Below are 21,210 nucleotides of genomic sequence, written 5' to 3'. Positions count from 1 at the left end.
TGTTCTGTTAATCAGTGTTCATCTGTGTTTTGTATTTAGTTCCATCTGTTTAGTCAGTCTTTGTCCGATCTCCGTCATATTAAGTGTGTGTGAACCTTCTGCCTGTCTTCTATGTACCTGTATGAATTAATTTGTTAGTAAAAGTTTGCATTGGAACTTTTGATTCTCCTTCGTCTTCTTCTGCCTGCACCACACCATGACAGAAGATCGGACCGCCCAGAATGGATGATAGGGTCAGAATTATTGTCATGGCTCAGGAGAGCCAAACTTTTTTTCCTTTACAAAGGACTTTTGCTGCCTTGCTGTCACCAGCGCCCTCGATGACGAGAGCCTGAGTACCTTGTTCCGGATAGGGGCCACATTTAACCATCCCATCGACCTCCCTGACACTACCGGACTGGATTGGAGAGAGACCGTCATCTGGAGAGCGTCATGCCTCGATACGGAACACAGCCAGACTCAAGGGTTCTTCACATCATGCCTGCCCAACCTGAGCCCTCAGCCAAGATGGCCGCCGCCTCGCCGCTTGAGCCCTCAGCCAAGATGGCCGCCACCTGAGCCCTCAGCCAAGATAGCCGCCACCTCACTGCCTGATACCTGGCTGTTCTGTTCCAAGACCTGTTCCTGCCCCAAGGACTGTCCATGTTCCCAGACCTGTTCCTGTCCTTAGACCTGTTCCTCCCACAAGGACTGTCCATATTCCCAGACCTGTTCCAGTCTCCATCCAGAGTCTCGTCCCGCAGAGACCGCCCGTCCAGAGTCTTCTGTCCCCGAGCCTGTATCTGAATCTGTTCCCGAGCCTGTATCTGAATCTGCTCTTGAGCCTGAGTCTGTTCCTAAGCCGGAATCCGTTCCAGAACCTGAGCCGGTTCCTGAATTCCCACCCAGCCTCCCATCTCCCACCTTTCAACCCTTCTTCTGCCACTGCCTGTCAGCCCCTCAGCTCTTCATACCAACATCAGAGAGGTGGGGTCACCATGGGTCTGCCAGCCTGCAGCTCCAGCCTGGTCGGTGGATCCCTGGTCTCCGCCTCCAATCTCCGCGACCAGGACTCTACCTCGGCCCATCGATCCATCAGCTCAACCTTGGCTCCTACCTCCCTCATCTCCACCGTGGCCCATCAGTCCACCAGCTCCGCCGGGCTCCCTCGTCCCTCCGGCTTCGCCTTGGTCGTTCGTCAGACTGCCCTCGCCTTGAGACTACACTCCTCTGGCTGCGCCTCGTCCCTTCGTCCCTCTGGCTCCGATTGGCTCCTTACTCTCTCCAGCTCCACCATGGTCCTCCACCGCGGCCTTCTGGATCCCCGCCTGTGCCTCGGTCGCCAGAGCCGTCGGCATTGCCATGTCCCTCGGGATCCTCAGCATCGCCCTGGCTCTTTGGCTCGTCGGCTCCATCCGGGTCTCCTGTCCCACCTGCTCCGCCCCCGTCAGTCGGCCCCTTGGAGTCGTCAGCCCTTTCTCCACCATGGCTCCTCCCTCCATCATCTCCACCCTGGTCGCCTGCACCACCTGCTCCGCCCTGGTCACTCCTGCCTTCTGTCTGCCCTTCACCAACTCTTCGTCCTCCTCCCTCCCTCCGCAGTTGGTCCATCAATGGCGTGAGGACACGCCTTGCGGGGAGGGGAGTAGGATTTGCCCCCAAATGGATTTGCTTTATTTCTATCATTTCCGTATACATTATCAATGTTTATGTCCAAAATATAAACTTTTATCTCAGTACTTCTGTGATCATTTCATATTGTATATTCAGGGGTGCACATAACTGGTGCTCACGTGTGGTAAAAATAAACGACGCGCAGCAGAAAACATGGAAGGAAGCGCTTTTGAGTACCAACATTTTGGCCCAAAATGTTGGTACTCAAAAGCGCTTCCTTCCATGTTTTCTGCTGCGCGTCGTTTATTTTTACCACACGTGAGCACCAGTTATGTGCACCCCTGTGTATATTTATACCTATACATTAGCCTAACTCTGGCTCTCTGGGTCAGCAGCAGATTTGAATGTTCCGCTGTGATTCTGTCAAAGGTTTAATATATAGAATAGTTCACACATAAAATATAGCCTATTGTCTAACACTCAATTCTGACTTTATAACTCGCAATTGCGATTTTATATCACGTAATTCTGACTTTATATCAGGCAATTCTGACTTTATATCACGCAATTCTGACTTTATATCACGCAATTCTGACTTTATAACTCGCAATTGCAACTTTATATCACGCAATTCTGACTTTATATCAGGCAATTCTGACTTTATATCACGCAATTCTGACTTTATAACTCGCAATTGTGACTTTATAACGCAATTATGACTTTATATCACGCAATTCTGACTTTATATCAGGCTATTCTGACTTTATAACTCGTACTTCTGACTTTATAACTCGCAATTGCAACATTATATCACGCAAATCTGACTTTATAACATGGAATTCTGGCTTTATATCAGGCAATTCTGACTTTATATCACGCAATTCTGACTTTATATCACGCAATTCTGACTTTATATCACGCAATTCTGACTTTATAACTCGCAATTGTGACTTTATAACGCAATTATGACTTTATATCACGCAATTCTGACTTTATATCAGGCAATTCTGACTTTATATCACGCAATTCTGACTTTATATCACGCAATTCTGACTTTATAACTCGCAATTGTGACTTTATAACGCAATTATGACTTTATATCACGCAATTATGACTTTATATCAGGCAATTCTGACTTTATATCACGCAATTCTGACTATATATCACGCAATTCTGACTTTATAACTCGCAATTGTGACTTTATAACGCAATTATGACTTTATATCACACAATTATGACTTTATATCTCACAATTCTGACTATATATCAGGCAATTCTGACTTTATATCAGGCAATTCTGACTATATATCACGCAATTCTGACTATATATCACGCAATTCTGACTTTATAACTCGCAATTGTGACTTTATAACGCAATTATGACTTTATATCACACAATTATGACTTTATATCTCACAATTCTGACTATATATCAGGCAATTCTGACTTTATATCAGGCAATTCTGACTTTATAACACGCAATTCTGACTTTATAACTCGCAATTGTGACTTTATAACGCAATTATGACTTTATATCACACAATTATGACTTTATATCTCACAATTCTGACTATATATCAGGCAATTCTGACTTAATATCAGGCAATTCTGACTATATATCACGCAATTCTGACTTTATAACTCGAAATTGTGACTTTATAACGCAATTATGACTATATCACACAATTATGACTTTATATCTCACAATTATGACTATATATCAGGCAATTCTGACTTTATAACACGCAATTCTGACTTTATATCAGGCAATTCTGACTTTATATCACGCAATTCTGACTTTATATCAGGCAATTCTGACTTTATAACTCGTACTTCTGACTTAACTTGCAATTGCGACTTTATATCACGCAATTATTACTTTATATCACTCAATTCTGACTTTATAACTCGCAATTGCGTCTTTTGGTCACGCAATTGTGACTTTATAACTCATACTTCTGACTTTATAACTCGTACTTCTGACTTAACTCACAATTGCAACTTACAATTCAATAAAGTCTGAATTGTAAGATAAAAAGCCACAATTACCTTTTTTATTTTTATTCTGTGGCGGAAACAAGCTTCCATATAATTCCCATCTAAATCCAGTTCAAACTAAAGTAATTATGTAGCTGGCTGTATGTGAGCGATAGGAAATTATCCATCCATCTTTATACCACTGTTATTATCAGTTTGTCCACCCTGTTAAGCTGTTTTTTTTTTTTTTACAGTGATTTCATAAAAACATACTAATTATTCAGTGACAATACAAATTTACTGAAGTATCAATAATGTAGTAAATAAAATGGTTAAATGTATTTACCTGAGCTTGACCAGAATATTTTTTTCCAAATGAGATTATCATGTCAATATACCAATATATCAATATACAAAATTTCTTTTAAAAACGTAATTTGATTTTTTACATTTTATGATGGACTAAAGACACAGAATACCAGGAATTACCCCTTTTTTTGTAATGTGAAGTAATGTAACCCGTAAAATGACAACATTAAGTGCAACTATCAATAGCTATAGAGCTTCAGATATTGATATCAGTGTCCTCATATGCAAAATGTGTGTAGAATTACAGCAGGCGAACATCAGGACAGGTTATGGATGTCATCAGAAATGATTTGGTTTGCTAGTTAACTCATTTCCCTAACTCTCCCGTGAGGATTTGCTTGTAGTCTTTGAATAAAGCGCCTCAGGACTGTCCTTGTGAAGGTCGAGATGGAAATCAATCTGGTGATGATGGAAATTCACTGTCAAGAAGATTAAATGTTGTACAGTATATATAATCAAACTCTAAATTGTTAATGTAATAACTTGTATTATTATTTTTTAACTACCCGTCATTTAGAGAACAACTAGATAAAAGTCCTGTCCTGTTTTTGTCACTGAATATCTTTTTTCGCCGTTGTTGATTTGAAGTGTGTTAATTATTTATTATCATTTTTCACTTGCAGATCATAAGAACATAAGAATCATGATGTTGGTCATAACTGAGGTTTGTTACAGGGGGAAAAAAACTGATTTGTTCTATAAACAAAATTATTATATAAAATTATGCACTATTTTTATTTTGTAGTAAAATCTTACAATGATCCTGCAGTCTGGAGTACAACATATCAACAACATCATATTTACACACTGCACTGCTCTAGAAATGTGTTCTCCATCAGATCACAGTGTGTGTGTGTGTGTGTGTGTGTGTGTGTGTGTGTGTGTGTGTGTGTGTGTTATTGATGTATTTTTGGTCATGTAGTGTGTGACGGATCTAGAGCTCTGTGACAAATTACTTTTGTTTCTTTATTGTAAGTCACTGAATATAGGCATCTGATAAATGCATAAATGTAAATAATACTTATAGAACAAACACAGAAGCAAAATGCTGTTGATAATAGTTTTAGATGGAGTATATACTAGTTATCTGGTTAGTTGCTTTTTATTATTTGCATTCATTTTTTTAACACTGCATCTCATTTAGTTTCTGAACACAAGACCATGAAATGTCTACCATTACTAAATACTTTATTACGCAGAACAACCATAACCAGAAATCATAGTACAACACTACATTTGTTGTAAATAAATATAAATAAATCATGTGTCATTTCATAATCTGAGCAAGTTGTTCTATATCTTCATAGAGATTCAGGGATACTATATTTTAAGACTGTGCTCAATATGAATATATATGAATCTAGATTAAACTTAAACTTAAGTTAAACTTGTGCTCTATAAATGAAACTTGACTTGACTATATATATGTGTGTGTATCTCATCTCTTCTTTTTCATCGGATCTGCACTTGTTTAGCTCTGGTTCTTTTGGAAAACCGATCCGTCCGCTGCTTCTCTCCATTCCAGTCCAGTGATGTTCCTCACTCCCAGTTTCTGAAGCCTCTGCTGGATCTGAAACATCCACACCGAGTCACACACTGAGTCACACACTGAGTCACACACACCGAGTCACACACCTCGTTTAATGGTGCAGTGGTCAAATATTTAGCTGTGAATATCTCACACATTTATACTAAGTTTTTTATTTTATTTTTTATAACTATTATACTTCAACAACACAAACAAAGAAGGTACATTATCAAATCTCGGAATATTACCGCAATTGTGGTTGAGTATAGATAGTACAAATACAGAAAAATCACAATAAAACAAACAAATAATGAAATAAAAATAACTACACAAAAAAGGGGCTTTTTAAATTAATTTAAAAGTATCCAAAAGAGACATCAGTTTAAGGGCTTTGTGGTTTTTAACAAATTTTTCAGATTTGCACAAGAGTTTGACCTCATTCCTCCACTGTTTAAAGTTGGGTTTAGATTTAAAACATCAGCATTTATGAATGAAAAACTTTCCAAAACATAACAAGAAATTAATAACAAAATCAAACTCTTTGTTTTCAAGACAAATACCAAACACATTTGTGTGAAGTCATCAGCGGTGTGTGTGTGTGTGTGTGTGTGTGTGTGTGTGTGTGTGTGTGTGTGTGTGTGTGTGTGTTGTGACTCGCCTCAGCTAAGATGGCCGTCTTCATATGAGGATCATTCACATTGAGAGCAGATTTCAGCTCCAGTCTCAGGATCGTCCTCTTCATCACAGCCTCCCCTGAACAGAAGCCCAGAGCTCAGCGTTTCACACACACACATCAACACACAGCTGTTTCACACTCAAAGATACTGATGCTGCTTTCTTAAAATATCTTTTCACAGAACAAAGTCAAACCAGTTTGGAACGACACTTAAAAAAAAAAAAAGATTTTATAACATAATAAAATTATTTGAAATCATAAAGTGTAGAAAATCTAGCTTTACATACAGTATAGAAACCAGTATAGGTTTTTATATTTGATAACTGGACAGATTACCCCGCCGGTACTGTTCACGTACTATATTTTAGTTTGATCATGTTTTTGATTCAATATTTTGTATTCTTATGGGATTTTATGGTTTGGAATTATATTTATGCAGTAGTTGTAATCCATTTATTCACTTTTAAATGGCATGGAACTGAAAATGAAATTGTAAATCTTGAATCTTTGGATCACAGACTGAAGTTTGATCTCTTGGCTGATTATTGCTGAAGTAAAAAAAAAAAGTTTATAAACGTGATCTTGGGAAAAAAAAGTTATACAATTTTACTTTTTTTTTTTTTTACTTAATTTTAATTTCATTTAAACTTCAGTTTAGAAATTATTCTCAGAATACCTCAGAAACTATCCTCAGAAACTATTTTTATATGAAATGTATATTTTCAAACTGTGAGAAAATCAAAGCCATAAATCTAAACAAGTTGTGTTTCAAATATGATCTTGATATCTCATAAAACGAGGAAATTCGTCTCACATTCATTTCCAATACACTCGTTTCTGACCGCGAGGAGCTCCAGAGTTTAAAATGATGTAAATTATAGCAAAATGATCCTTTTTTGGTCTGAACTGTCCCCTTAAGACACTTCACTAATGGTTACGCCACGGCTCATCATATTAATAATAATTAGTGAGGAAAGTAAACACTCACTGCGATAGCAGAAAAATGGTTTCAGTTTCCAGCAGAGCTCAGTCTTCCAATATTTGTCCTCCTGCACTGCAACACAGTCTCCGAGCAAATCTGGCTGAAACAAATCCCAGTTTCTGAAGGCAGACTCGCTTCTGTCGGACCAGACAAAAGAGTCTTGGAAAAGGCCGATGTATGCGAACCCTAGGTCGGGAATGAGCCGCTGGATCTGAAGGTTCTCGTCCGGGTTCCTGACGCTGGCCAGATCTGTGTGGAACTGTCGGCAGTAACTCTGAGCTTCTCTCCATGTGTACAGACGCCAGATGTACACGTACTGCTGCTCACTGTCGGCGGCTACAGCAGCAGAAGAGGCAGGTTAGCAACGGTTGCCAGGGTCATTATAGCCTAGTTTACTAAACCTGAAAGCATGAAAACTTTGTTACTTGCAATAAAATGAACTTTAACTGAAATATGTCAGATGAACTAGAGGAACTAACTAGCACTATGAGCACCATTCTCTCTAGAACATTGGATATTGTTGCACCCATTAGATTAAAAAAGGTCAGAGAGAAAAGTAAAGCACCATGATACAACAATACTACGCATGTTCTAAAGAGAGAAACCCGTAATTTAGAGCGTAAATGGAAACAAACTAATTTAGAGGTCTTTAGAATCGCGTGGAAAGACAGTATGTCACGTTATAAAAAGGCCCTAAAAGCGGCCAGGGCTGAGCACCTCCGCAAACTAATAGAAAACAACCAAAACAATCCAAGGTTTTTATTTAACACCGTGGCTAGACTAACAAATAAACAGACGTCACCTGAACAAAATATTCCGTTACAGTTTAGTAGTAATGATTTCATGAACTTCTTCACTGAGAAAATAGAAAGCATCAGAACCACAATTGTAAACGTTCAATCTTCAATCGCGCCTTATAATTCAGCCTCAATTATCACCCCGCAAGAACAATTACAGTGCTTTACAACTATAGAACAAAAAGAGTTAAATAAACTTATCACTTCATCTAAAACAACAACATGTTTATTAGATCCTATACCAACTAAACTATTGAAAGAAGTGTTACCTGTAGTGGAAGAGCCTCTCCTCAATATTATTAATAGGGCTGTCACTTTATGTTCGAAAATCGATTGTACAATCGGTCGGACCAACCAACGCATATTTCGAAAACGAAAATAGGGAATCGGTTTTAACGGTCTTTTCTCGGACCGCGTCCAGCTCGTCACGATACGCCCGCAGCGAACGCACGTCACATAGCAACTGCAGGCTCTGACAAACACGCATAACAGCAAATTATACTTCTGCATAAAGTCTCTTTTTACAACTAAACTGAATTCTGCTGGTATGCAGACAATCTCATGCATACAGATACAGATTCGGGCTACGGTCTATAATTGCCTATGTAGGCGAAATTTGTTTGACATTTCTAATCGCAAACACAGCCATGTTGAAGACTGCAGTAATGTTTTTCATTTATGTTATGGCAGTCCACTCAGCTGTTTTTTGAGAATGTTGCACTCCTGTTTGTCATTTTTGTCAAAACTTCACGCCAATAAATCATCAGGAAAATTTGCTGACTTGTGCGCGTTTCAAGCGTCGTCTTTACGTTCGTCCTAATGGACTTCCCCATATTTGGCGTTTAAAATGGAAACGTCTTTAGACATGGAAAATCGATTTTACAATGGATTCAATGAACAATTATGTCTCAAAAATCGAACAGGATTTTTTCACAAAAGTGACAGCCCTAATTATTAACTCATCTTTATCTTTAGGTCATGTTCCAAGAACATTTAAATTGGCAAATTATAAAACCACTCATTAAGAAATCACAATTAGATCATAATAACCTAGCAAATTATAGACCCATTTCAAATATTCCATTTATGTCTAAAATATTAGAAAAAGTTGTGTCCGCTCAACTGGGCTCTTTCTTGCAAGAAAATGACATCTATGAGAAGTTTCAGTCTGGATTCAGGCCGCATCATAGCACTGAAACTGCGCTCGTTAAAATCACAAATGATTTACTTTTAGCTTCTGACCAAGGCTATATCTCAATACTAGTTTTACTTGATCTTAGTGCTGCGTTCGATACTATAGATCATACAATACTCTTAGATCGACTACAAAATTATACTGGTGTTCAAGGACAAGCATTAAGCTGGTTCAAATCGTATTTATCTGACCGCTACCATTTTGTCTATTTAAATGGAGAAAAATCGATCATAACTTCAGTAAACTATGGAGTGCCGCAGGGATCTGTGTTGGGCCCTCTATTATTCTCAATATATATGATGCCACTTGGAAATATTATAAGGAAACATGGAATTAGTTTCCATTGTTATGCTGATGACACTCAAATATATATTTCATCACGACCAGATGAAAACACAAAATTATCGCCCACAAAACCTCTCACAATACAACTTTAACATAGTAGGATGTCCTGTTACTTTATCCTCTACAGTAAAAGACCTGGGTGTTATACTAGACTGCAACCTGTCTTTTGAAAATCATATTTCATATGTTACAAAAACAGCCTTTTTCCACCTTAGAAACATTGCTAAGCTACGTAATATGCTATCAGTTTCTGATGCAGAAAAGTTAGTTCATGCATTCATGACCTCGAGACTAGATTACTGTAATGCTTTATTAGCTGGTTGTCCTGCATCCTCAATAAACAAGCTACAGTTAGTCCAAAATGCAGCCGCTAGAGTTCTTACTAGATCAAGAAAATATGATCATATAACACCAATTTTATCATCACTGCATTGGTTACCTATAAAGTCACGTATTAATTACAAGGTATTGCTACTGACTTATAAAGCCCTAAACGGCTTAGCTCCAGTCTATTTAACCGATCTTCTATCGCCCTATAATCCATCGCGCTCTTTAAGATCAATAAATTCAAGGCTTTTGGTCATACCTAGGATATCCAGATCCACCAAAGGAGGGAGAGCATTTTCACATTTAGCTCCAAAACTCTGGAATAGCCTTCCTGATACTGTTCGTTGCTCAGACTCGCTCTCCCAGTTTAAAACTAGATTGAAGACGCATCTCTTCAGCCAGGCATTCATATAATATTTTTAATCTTACAGTTAAATCCGGCCTCTAGTTCATAAACGCCAGAGGAGAACTGGCCCCCGACTGAGCCTGGGTTCTCCCAAGGTTTTTTTTTCTCCATTAGGTCACTTGATGGAGTTTTTTCAGTTCCACTGTTGCCTTTGGCTTGCTCAGTTGGGGATATTTAATTTAATTTAATCAATCAATAATACTATTGATCAGCCTTACCAAACGTGGACGTTTTTTTCCACTAGAACCAAACCTTGTAGTGTTAGTTTGATTTAATACTGTGAAGCTGCTTTGATACGATCTGTATTGTGAAAAGCGATATACAAATATACTTGATTTGACTTGACTTGACTTAAATGCCAAGGAATCATTTCTCATTTTCATTTGGTTTAACTAAAACAATTGACACATTCAAAAAAAATAAAAATGTATAAAAGTGATAAAAGTTACGAAATTTACGAAATGAGATGTGAATGAGGTGAATCAAAGAAACACATGTGAAAACTGGGTCAACTGAATATAAGCAAACAGAGGATGAACTCAAGCAAAACAAAGACAAAACAAAACAGAACTAAACTCGGACAATAATTATATGATTTTGAATTAGATTTAATTTTAGTTTTAAGAAATTTTGCTTTTGGCATTTAGTACTTCAAGTTGAACCAAACGATAAATGTTGCCTCGGCAATGAGCTAAAATATCAATTTAAATTTTTTTTAAAATATTTTATTTCAGGTAATGTTTATTTTATTTGTATGCAATTAAAATATTTTTTTATGGTTTTAGTTTTAGTTAATGATAATAAAAGTGATTTTTGCATTTAAAGTTTAAGTAATTTAGTTTAATTAGTTTTTTTTTTCATATTTTTTATTAAGTTTATGCTTTTAGTTTTAGTTATTTCCGTATTTCAACTTATACTAAAAGAGCTAAAATAAAATTTTAATTTAATTTTTTTATTTTGTTATGACAATGTTTATGGTTTCATTTTAACACATTTCTTTAAATATCAAACAGGATTGTTTCTCAAATGTTTTGTTTCACAGGGCTGTAAATTATTGTGGCTGTTCTGGGCCGGCTTTCCCTATAACGATGTATCTTAGCTCTTAAGAGCGCTTTCTACGTGCAAGGTTACGAACGCTCGCAGCAATTCCACGAGCGTTTCCCAAAAATGCACTTAACATGAACGCGCGAGAACGCGCTCTACGTGCTACTTAAGAGTCGCTGTCCATTCGTGAAGTGCTGAAACATAACCTTATAATCGTATTCTGAACGTTTAACCTAATAATTGTCATCTGTTGTGGATTAGCAATCAAGACAAGTCTATATAAAGCACCTACAGGCGGAGGCACTGATAAAATGGCTGAAAAAAAAAAAAAAAAAAAAAAACGAAAACATATACCTTTCAAAGAGATGAAATTAATGTCCTTTTAGAGGAGATAGAGTGAAACAAAGATGTAATTTTTAACAGATTTAAAGGATTTTTTATTTTTATTTTTTAGTTCATTACATTAAAATTTAATTAAAATTATTAGATTAAATTATTTCTATTTTTTTTCTGACCTTTTTAATTATTTAATTTATACATTAATTTAACCAACAACAAAAAAAGAGTAATAAAGTGTACAATAAAGTACAATCAAAACCTTATATTATAATCACATTGCATTTGAATAAAGTTAAAGGTGTAATCTGCCGGTTGTTCTGCAGGTGTCCTCATAACTCTGTCTTCTTATGATGCACTTGGGGATGTATGATTACTCCAGAGCACCCGTAGATCTACGAAGATTTTCAAGTGCTACTTAAGCTACGATGCTTTTGGGAAACAGACCATAATATTAAGATCAGTAGTATGATCGCTTTTACGATCAACTTAGGCTTACGATGCTTTTGGGAAACGCAGCCCTGCTCAGTATCTCCAACATGAAACAGAATCCTGATCCTGCCTGGAAACAATCCTGACATAATATTTTGCCATATTTACTCACCATCATAACAAATGAAGTTGAAGATATCGAGGCAGTTGGTGTTTTCGAACTCTCCTCTGTACGTCATGATGACGCAGTCTTGATTGAGATTGACGTCGGGTTCGAAAGCCGCCCAGTTCCTGTACTCGGTCTCGGTGTCCCGGTAAAAGCGTGTGTCAGCCAGAGCCCAGTGCCAGACAACGGCCTTGGTGTCCCTCAGCCCGATCCACGCGCCCGTATAGGTGACCTGACCGGTCTGAAGTGTCCTCAGATCATCCGGGTCTTCAATAGTGGCCAGGTCTGTGTAGGTCTCTTTACAGTACAGCTCCGCTTCAGAGAACGTTTTCGACTCCGACACGAAGTAGTAGACGTTCACAGACTGCTGATAGGCTGGTGAGGTGGAAAAGCCTAGAAAAAAGTGCCATAAAGTAATCGATAAAGGATAAAAAATTTAATTGACTGCACTAGGGATGCACCGATATGAAAATTTTATGAAGCTGTTCAGTTAAGGTAAATTAAGCTATAAAAGAAAACTGCATAGTTCCCCTTTAAGGAACTGGATTCTATAATCCTGTCTTATGTTTGGATTTATAAGACCCACCGGATTTCTAAAAGTCATCTACAAAAATCCAAGTCTGCAGGTGGTCTGGGTTTGCAGTATTTAAACATTATTATCGGGCTGCCAGTATTAGGGCTTTAATGTTCTGGCTGATGTTCGGGCAATCTGACCCCCTTGTGGGAACTAATGGAGACTAACTTGGCTGTTGAGACTTCCACTCGGCATTGCTGTTTTCCAAATTGGATAAGCCTAAAGAGTTCTGTCTAAATCTTAAATCAGGTGAGAAAGGTTTGTCCCTGGTGGAGAGCTCTGTTCATATGCCAATCTGTCATAATCATTCCTGTTTACCCCCGTGGTCTGATAGGACTTACCAGGTCTGGAGGGAGAAGGGTTTATGCTCCATTAAAGATATTTATGTTGAGGGCGGTTTGCATCTTTTAGTCAGTTAAGAGAGAAATTTGATTTGCCTCATGCACATTTTTTTTTCTTCACTATTTACAAATTAGACATTATGTGAATCCTCCTGACTCCAGGCATCTTATTTCTAAATGTGTTTATGTGGAAGCTGTAGATCTAAAGAGGCCTGGGAGGAGGAGCTGGGAGGAGGAGCTGGGAGGAGGAGCTGGGAGGAGGAGCTGGGAGTTGAGCTCTCCGTGGACACGAGCTCGGCTACGGTTCAGTCAACAGCAGACGCCAACTGATCCATCTCAAGGTTATTCACTGCTTACGTCCCCTCCGTTTCACCAATGTGCGACAGGTGTAACACCGTGCGATAGAAGGTCTCATTTCCATATTAATAAGATATTCTAATAAGATAAGATAATAAGATTCTAGTTTAGAAACGGTTTCTATTTTTCTGCGACGTCACGCTGGACTGGCGATGATAATCTCAGACACTGTTTATGTGCTTTATTTAATGTTAAAAGCGTGTCATGTGACTCTGAATATCATTTAGTGCTCCAGCTTTGAGGCTGTTAAAGCAACAATGGATAATTCACCTCAGATCTTCAAATTAAACAAATGGAAACAAGAACGTTCAAACTGTGAACAAACAAGTGTATTCTTTGACAAAGATTGTTTTAGTAACTCAGCCTATGTATTTTAATAATGTTTAAATGGTGTAATATTTGTGTATTTGATTATGTAGCTACTAATCCATTTTCTTGTGACTGCGTCAAGATTACTCTCTGGTGCCACGAGACTCCACCCACACGCTGTTCTGATTGTCTGAATCCGCCCATACGCTGTTCTGATTGGCTGACTCCACCCACACATTGTTCTGATTGGCTGACTCCGCCCACACACTGTTTTTTAGACCAAAACATTTTTGTCACATCCAGCAAACATCTCCTCACTATCCGCTAGCATCTCCTCACTATCCGCTAGCTGCCTGTCCCCTGAACACACTGTAAAGACATGCGGTCTCTGTAGACACCACAGGCTCCACAGACAGCAACAAAACCAAACTGGCCCAGCCTGGACCACGAAACATAACAAACAGTGTTCCAGCCAATCACCGACAAAACTGACAATCACCGAATGATTTGGGTCATTTGCGCGGATGAGGAGGAGGGAGGGTCGAGCTAGCCTCTGTTGGTTTGACAATACTTTGATCATCAACAAGAAGTGACGTCACTATATATATATATATATATATATACAAGACAAACTAAAATATTTTGTCAATAAAATACAATTATTAACTTTTTCATATAAAATAATGGCATTTTTTAATTATAAAAAATATAGTAATTTTTGAGTTTGACAACAAACACACCGCAGAACACAGCAATACAGCAAAGTTCAAAACATAATAATGGATCATTTCTGAACATTGGCTCTGTCTTTATTCACCTTTTTTCTCAATAGAATTCATAAAAGTATAGAATAGAATATCATAGTTCTAATAAGGGCTCATTGTAACGCAGTGTGACAACATGCCCTGCCTGAGCAACTGGGATTGAAACCCGGCGAGTGTGTTCTGCTGTTAGATCCGCATTAAAGAACTATCTCAACTGTAAAATAACAGATTGGAGATTAAAATGATATCAGATTTGTCTAATTTTAAATAAACACAGAGAAAAAAAATAACATAAGTAAGAAATTTACTTTTGCTATGGATAAATAAATGTTCAGTGACTCCTCCAAATTTAATTTTGGTGCATTTTTTCTCTATATAGTGTTGATATGGCAAGTAAATCCACTAAGTTTCGTCATGCTGGCATGTGTGGAAGTTTCAAACCCTTATTACATATGAAATATTAATTTGTGAAATCTTGGCCTGTTTTGCCAGTGTTTGTCATATCTGGTTTCTACAACTTTTACTCAGGAGCGAAAATCTGCCTTTAAACTTGAAAGAAATAAAGATTTGACATTTATCGTGATAATTATCAATATTGGCTGATATGAAAAATTTAGCTTGATATTATTATTTTTTTGCAATATCGCCCAGCTCGAGTCAAGACATCTGTCAAGGGTCTCTCAAACTTATGAACAATCTTCTTCCAGTATCATATCTCAACTCTATATTTACTCATAACATTTCTAAATTCTAAAACGTTTTAGTTGGACGTTCCTCCAACATTTCTTAAATGCTACTACTAGTTTCAGAACATTCAAAAGTAACATTCACATAATATTTGAAAAAGTAAAATGTTCCTTAATGTTCACGTAATCGAGAAAAAAACTTTTTTTTAAAACATTTAAAAAACATTCAGAATAACATGTCAGCGAAACGTTCTTAGAAGATATTTTTATACACACACACACACACACACACACACACACACTGAAGAAAACCTACCAATTAAAACGAGGAGTGTAAATAGTTTGTGCTCCATTTTCTGAAACGACAAGATTACATTTTCTCAATATCAGCATAAATGCATTAACCCCGACTGATCATTATCCAATATGTTTTTAAAAACACAAACCTGTGTGATCTTCTCTTCCTCTTTTCTCCTCTCGTGGTCTTATGAGTCTTCCTACGCTTTAATATTCTCTTTAACTGCATGCAAAACTTCAGCAGTCCTGTGTCACTTTCACTGTCATGATGATTAAAACCAGCGTGAAAAACTAACTGGACCGCTTCTAAACACAACTCTGTAGGTCATACATTATTTTTTTTCCTCAGTTTATTATTGTGTGGTATGTTTTATGTTCATCTTCAACACTTCAACACAACGGCTCATGCTCAATCTTCACATTTAATAAACAGTTGTTGTATTTGTTAGTAAACACCAGAAGGCTGTAAATGACACTGGTCTTCTGAGTGTGTTTCTGCACACCTCGTCTGCTCTCCACAGCAGAAGCCTCTCTTTCACCTGTGCAACACATTTGTATAATGATGAGAGGTCGGCACATTAGGCAAAATCACAGGTGACTCATTCTAATACACTGTAAAAAATAAAAAAAATAAAAAAACGATAAAATTTCCAAGATTATTTGAGAAAATACTAATTTCAGTTTTTAAACTTCAAAATTGACCATTGAACTGAATGTGCTACTGGCTTCTTCAGAATCATTTGTGAAATTTACTTGCAGTTTGTGGGTGAAAATGTTCTGGAAGTAAATCATATCGTTTCCAGTGACGGCAGTGATGGAGGAGCGCTGAGTCGGAGAACAACACTTCTTAAGAACATTTTACTTTTTCAAATATGATGTGAATGTTACTTTTGAATGTTCTGAAACTAGTTAAAGTGGGATGTCACATTCTAAAAAAGTATCAAAGGATGTGACATTGTTTCTTTTGATGGAACGTTACTTCCTGCGTCCGAGACTCTCCTCTCTGTGTGTTTGGATGTGACACTCATTTGCTTCTGCAAAATCCGTGATTGATCGACCTGTAGTTTTCAAAGCTGTGAACAACGTGGGAAAGGAGGGACACACTGTCACATGCCTGTCCTGTCTTGTCATGCACATGGGTGTTTTATTGTTTTGAGCCATGTGCTCGTGTCTGCCGTTTAGCCCCTCCCATCTTGTTATCCAGTTATTGGTTAATTTGCCCCACCTGTTGTGTTCGTTACCCTCCTTTGTTTGTTCCCCTATTTAGCCTCCTTGTGTTTGTAGTCTTGTGCTGGTTTGTTGTCTTGTACACGTCTCCCGTTTCCCCGTGACCCGTTTGGTATGTTCACTTTTGAAGTTGTTGTTGTTGTTGTTGTTGTTGTTGTTGTTGTTGTTGTTGTTTTGGTATTTAGTAATGTTTTCCCCCTCGTGGGTTTTGTTTTGTGTTTAAGTGTTTCTTTTTCCAATAAATATTATTTTCCTTTGCACTTGAGTCCTCTCTTAGTTTTCTTTAGTTAACGTGAAAGAACGAACCAGCCTTTTTTGAGGACTCAGCAAAGGGAATACACTTTGTCTAGCAGTGGGATTTCTCAGACTGGGAAAGTTGGAGCCTCGTATGAACATCTTCCAGTGTTTCGCGCTATGGGCCCAGCAGACGGAGGAGATCAAGATGGCCAAATCCCTCGAATCTCGGTCCATCAAGAGGGAACCATCTTTTGAGGGAACCCGTCTGGCCAGATTTTCTGGTACCCGTGGTGGCCACAGAAGAGGAGGTTCTAGAGACGACATCTGTTACCACTCTTCGCCTCAGTCTTTCATCGACTCTGAGCCGCTGATGATTGACCCAGAGCCCTCTTCATCGTGGCTCCTGGCCGATCTGGAGCCTGCTCCTCGCCATCCGAGACGGAGGAGGAAAAGGAGGAACCCCTCTGTGACTGCTCCGGTGGACTCAGTTCCGGTGGTCCCAGTGCCGGTGGTCCCAGTGCCGGTGGTCCCAGTGCCGGTGATCCCAGTGCCGGTGGTCCCAGTAGTCCCAGTGCAGGTGGTCCAGAGTCCGGTGGCTCCTAAACACAGGAGGAGGAGAAAGGCTCCCTCCGTAACGGTTCACGTCGCGTCTGTCCAGCCAGAGACTGTTCACGTCCAGCCAGAGACTGTTCACGTCACGTCTGCCCAGCCAGAGACCATTCACGTCGAGTCTGCCCAGACAGAGAATGTTCACGTCACGTCTGCCGAGCCTGTGTCACCTGGCAAAATGGTTGCTACAGAGCCTGTATCTCCTGACAAAACGCCTGCTGAAGCATTGTTGGAGTATTTTTCAACGCTGTTTAAGATCCTGGAGATTCCCGGGAAGGTTCACGTCACGTCTGTCCAGCCAGAGATTGTTCACGTCACGTCTGCCCAGCCAGAGATTGTTCACGTCACGTCTGCCCAGTCAGAGACTGTTCACGTCACGTCTGCCCAGTCAGAGACTGTTCACGTCACATCTGCCCAGACAGAGACTGTTCACGTCACGTCTGCCCAGACAGAGATTGTTCACGTCACGTCTGCCCAGCCAGAGACTGTTCACGTCACGTCTGCCCAGACAGAGACTGTTCACGTCACGTCTGCCCAGACAGAGATTGTTCACGTCACGTCTGCCCAGCCAGAGACTGTTCACGTCACGTCTGCCCAGCCAGAGACTGTTCACGTCACGTCTGCCCAGTCAGAGACTGTTCACGTCACGTCTGCCCAGCCAGAGACTGTTCACGTCACGTCTGCCCAGACAGAGACTGTTCACGTCACGTCTGCCCAGTCAGAGACTGTTCACGTCACGTCTGCCCAGTCAGAGATTGTTCACGTCACGTCTGCCCAGCCAGAGATTGTTCACGTCACGTCTGCCCAGACAGAGATTGTTCACGTCACGTCTGCCCAGCCAGAGACTGTTCACGTCACGTCTGCCCAGCCAGAGACTGTTCACGTCACGTCTGCCCAGTCAGAGACTGTTCACGTCACGTCTGCCCAGTCAGAGACTGTTCACGTCACGTCTGCCCAGACAGAGACTGTTCACGTCACGTCTGCCCAGACAGAGACTGTTCACGTCACGTCTGCCCAGACAGAGACTGTTCACGTCACGTCTGCCCAGCCAGAGACTGTTCACGTCACGTCTGCCCAGCCAGAGACTGTTCACGTCACGTCTGCCCAGCCAGAGACTGGTCACGTCTGCCCAGCCAGAGACTGTTCACGTCACGTCTGCCCAGCCAGAGACTGTTCACGTCACGTCTGCCCAGACAGAGACTGTTCACGTCACGTCTGCCCAGACAGAGACTGTTCACGTCACGTCTGCCCAGCCAGAGACTGTTCACGTCACGTCTGCCCAGCCAGAGACTGTTCACGTCACGTCTGCCCAGCCAGAGACTGGTCACGTCTGCCCAGCCAGAGACTGTTCACGTCACGTCTGCCCAGCCAGAGACTGTTCACGTCACGTCTGCCCAGCCAGAGACTGTTCACGTCACGTCTGCCCAGTCAGAGACTGTTCACGTCACGTCTGCCCAGCCAGAGACTGGTCACGTCACGTCTGCCCAGCCAGAGACTGTTCACGTCACGTCTGCCCAGCCAGAGACTGTTCACGTCACGTCTGCCCAGCCAGAGACTGTTCACGTCACGTCTGCCCAGACAGAGACTGTTCACGTCACGTCTGCCCAGACAGAGACTGTTCACGTCACGTCTGCCCAGCCAGAGACTGGTCACGTCTGCCCAGCCAGAGACTGTTCACGTCACGTCTGCCCAGCCAGAGACTGTTCACGTCACGTCTGCCCAGCCAGAGACTGTTCACGTCACGTCTGCCCAGTCAGAGACTGTTCACGTCACGTCTGCCCAGTCAGAGACTGTTCACGTCACGTCTGCCCAGACAGAGACTGTTCACGTCACGTCTGCCCAGACAGAGACTGTTCACGTCACGTCTGCCCAGCCAGAGACCGTTCACGTCACGTCTGCCCAGCCAGAGACCGTTCACGTCACGTCTGCCCAGCCAGAGACTGTTCACGTCACGTCTGCCCAGCCAGAGACTGGTCACGTCTGCCCAGCCAGAGACTGTTCACGTCACGTCTGCCCAGCCAGAGACTGTTCACGTCACGTCTGCCCAGCCAGAGACTGTTCACGTCACGTCTGCCCAGCCAGAGACTGTTCACGTCACGTCTGCCCAGTCAGAGACTGTTCACGTCACGTCTGCCCAGTCAGAGACTGTTCACGTCACGTCTGCCCAGACAGAGACTGTTCACGTCACGTCTGCCCAGCCAGAGACCGTTCACGTCACGTCTGCCCAGCCAGAGACCGTTCACGTCACGTCTGCCCAGCCAGAGACCGTTCACGTCACGTCTGCCCAGCCAGAGACCGTTCACGTCACGTCTGCCCAGCCAGAGACTGTTCACGTCACGTCTGCCCAGCCAGAGACTGGTCACGTCTGCCCAGCCAGAGACTGTTCACGTCACGTCTGCCCAGCCAGAGTCTGTTCCTGAGCCGGTGGTGTCTGTCCCTGAGCCGGTGGTGTCTGTTCCTGAGCCGGTGGTGTCTGTTCCTGAGCCGGTGGTGTCTGTTCCTGAGCCGGTGGTGTCTGTTCCTGAGCCGGTGGTGTCTGTTCCTGAGCCGGTGGTGTCTGATCCTGAGCCGGTAGTGTCTGTGCCAGTCCCTGGGCCGGTGTTGTCTGTTCCTGAGCCGGTAGTGTCTGTGCCAGTCCCTGGGCCGGTGTTGTCTGTTCCTGAGCCGATGGTGTCTGTTCCAGTCCCTGAGTCGGTGGTGTCTGTTCCAGTCCCTGAGCCGGTGGTGTCTGTCCCTGAGCCGGTGGTGTCTGTCCCTGAGCCGGTGGTGTCTGTTCCAGAGCCGGTGGTGCCGGAGCCAGTGTCTGTTCCTGAGCCGGAGCCAGTGTCTGTTCCTGAGCCGGAGCCAGTGTCTGTTCCTGAGCCGGAGCCAGTGTCTGTTCCTGAGCCGGAGCCAGTGTCTGTTCCTGAGCCGGAGCCAGTGTCTGTTCCTGAGCCGGAGCCAGTGTCTGTTCCTGAGCCGGAGCCAGTGTCTGTTCCTGAGCCGGAGCCAGTGTCTGTTCCAGTGCCAGTTCCAGTGCCTGAGCCGGTGGTGCCAGTTCCAGTGCCTGAGCCAGTGCCTGAGCCGGTGGTGCCAGTTCTAGTGCCCGAGCCGGTGGTGCCAGTTCTAGTGCCAGTTCCAGTGCCCGAGCCGGGGGTGCCAGTTCCAGTGCCCGAGCCGTTGGTGCCAGTTCCAGTGCCCGAGCCGTTGGTGCCAGTTCCAGTGCCCGAGCCGTTGGTGCCAGTTCCAGTGCCAGCTCCAGTGCCCGAGCCGGTGGTGCCAGTTCCAGTGCCCGAGCCGTTGGTGCCAGTTCCAGTGCCCGAGCCGTTGGTGCCAGTTCCAGTGCCCGAGCCGTTGGTGCCAGTTCCAGTGCCCGCTCCAGTGCCTGAGCCGGGGGTGCCAGTTCCAGTGCCCGAGCCGTTGGTGCCAGTTCCAGTGCCCGAGCCGTTGGTGCCAGTTCCAGTGCCCGAGCCGTTGGTGCCAGTTCCAGTGCCCGAGCCGGTGGTGCCAGTTCCAGTGCCAGCTCCAGTGCCTGAGCCGGTGGTGCCAGTTCCAGTGCCCGAGCCGGGGGTGCCAGTTCCAGTGCCCGAGTTGGTGGTGCCAGTTCCAGTGCCCGAGCCGGTGGTGCCAGTTCTAGTGCCAGTTCCAGTGCCTGAG

At 42.1% G+C, this 21,210-nt stretch overlaps 1 protein-coding gene and 1 long non-coding RNA gene across 2 annotated transcripts; both read right to left on the bottom strand.

Moving 5' to 3' along the window:
• Positions 1 to 5,282: 5,282 nt before the first annotated feature.
• LOC307155318 (C-type lectin APL) lies at positions 5,283 to 12,542 on the bottom strand. The gene is made up of 4 exons (XM_079865916.1): positions 12,180 to 12,542; positions 7,132 to 7,461; positions 6,126 to 6,220; positions 5,283 to 5,509 (listed from the first exon to the last, which is right to left on the bottom strand). Exons 1-4 carry the CDS (start codon positions 12,244 to 12,246, stop codon positions 5,411 to 5,413), a joined length of 591 nt encoding a protein of 196 aa, XP_079722042.1. The 5' UTR covers positions 12,247 to 12,542; the 3' UTR covers positions 5,283 to 5,410.
• Positions 12,538 to 15,783, bottom strand: LOC307155322. The gene is made up of 3 exons (XR_013820479.1): positions 15,651 to 15,783; positions 15,521 to 15,560; positions 12,538 to 12,566 (listed from the first exon to the last, which is right to left on the bottom strand). It is a non-coding gene; the product is annotated as an uncharacterized lncRNA (long non-coding RNA).
• Between the last annotated feature and the right edge of the window lie 5,427 nt (positions 15,784 to 21,210).

This window comes from Squalius cephalus, assembly GCF_949319135.1.
Source record: "Squalius cephalus genome assembly, chromosome: 3".
In the NCBI taxonomy this organism is placed as follows: Eukaryota; Metazoa; Chordata; class Actinopteri; order Cypriniformes; family Leuciscidae; genus Squalius; species Squalius cephalus.
The sequence above is the reverse complement of the archived record's forward strand: the minus strand, read 5'-3'. Positions and strand labels throughout refer to the sequence as shown.

What these genes read in the sequence shown, in the direction of transcription:
- LOC307155318 (XM_079865916.1), bottom strand. Translation starts at nt 12,246, where the DNA reads ATGACGTACAGAGGAGAGTTCGAAAACACCAACTGCCTCGATATCTTC. An exon ending in CAACTTCATTTGTTATGATG is followed by an intron (nt 7,462 to 12,179) that starts GTGAGTAAATAT and finishes CTGCTGCTGTAG; the next exon opens with CCGCCGACAGTGAGCAGCAG. An exon ending in ACCATTTTTCTGCTATCGCA is followed by an intron (nt 6,221 to 7,131) that starts GTGAGTGTTTAC and finishes GCTTCTGTTCAG; the next exon opens with GGGAGGCTGTGATGAAGAGG.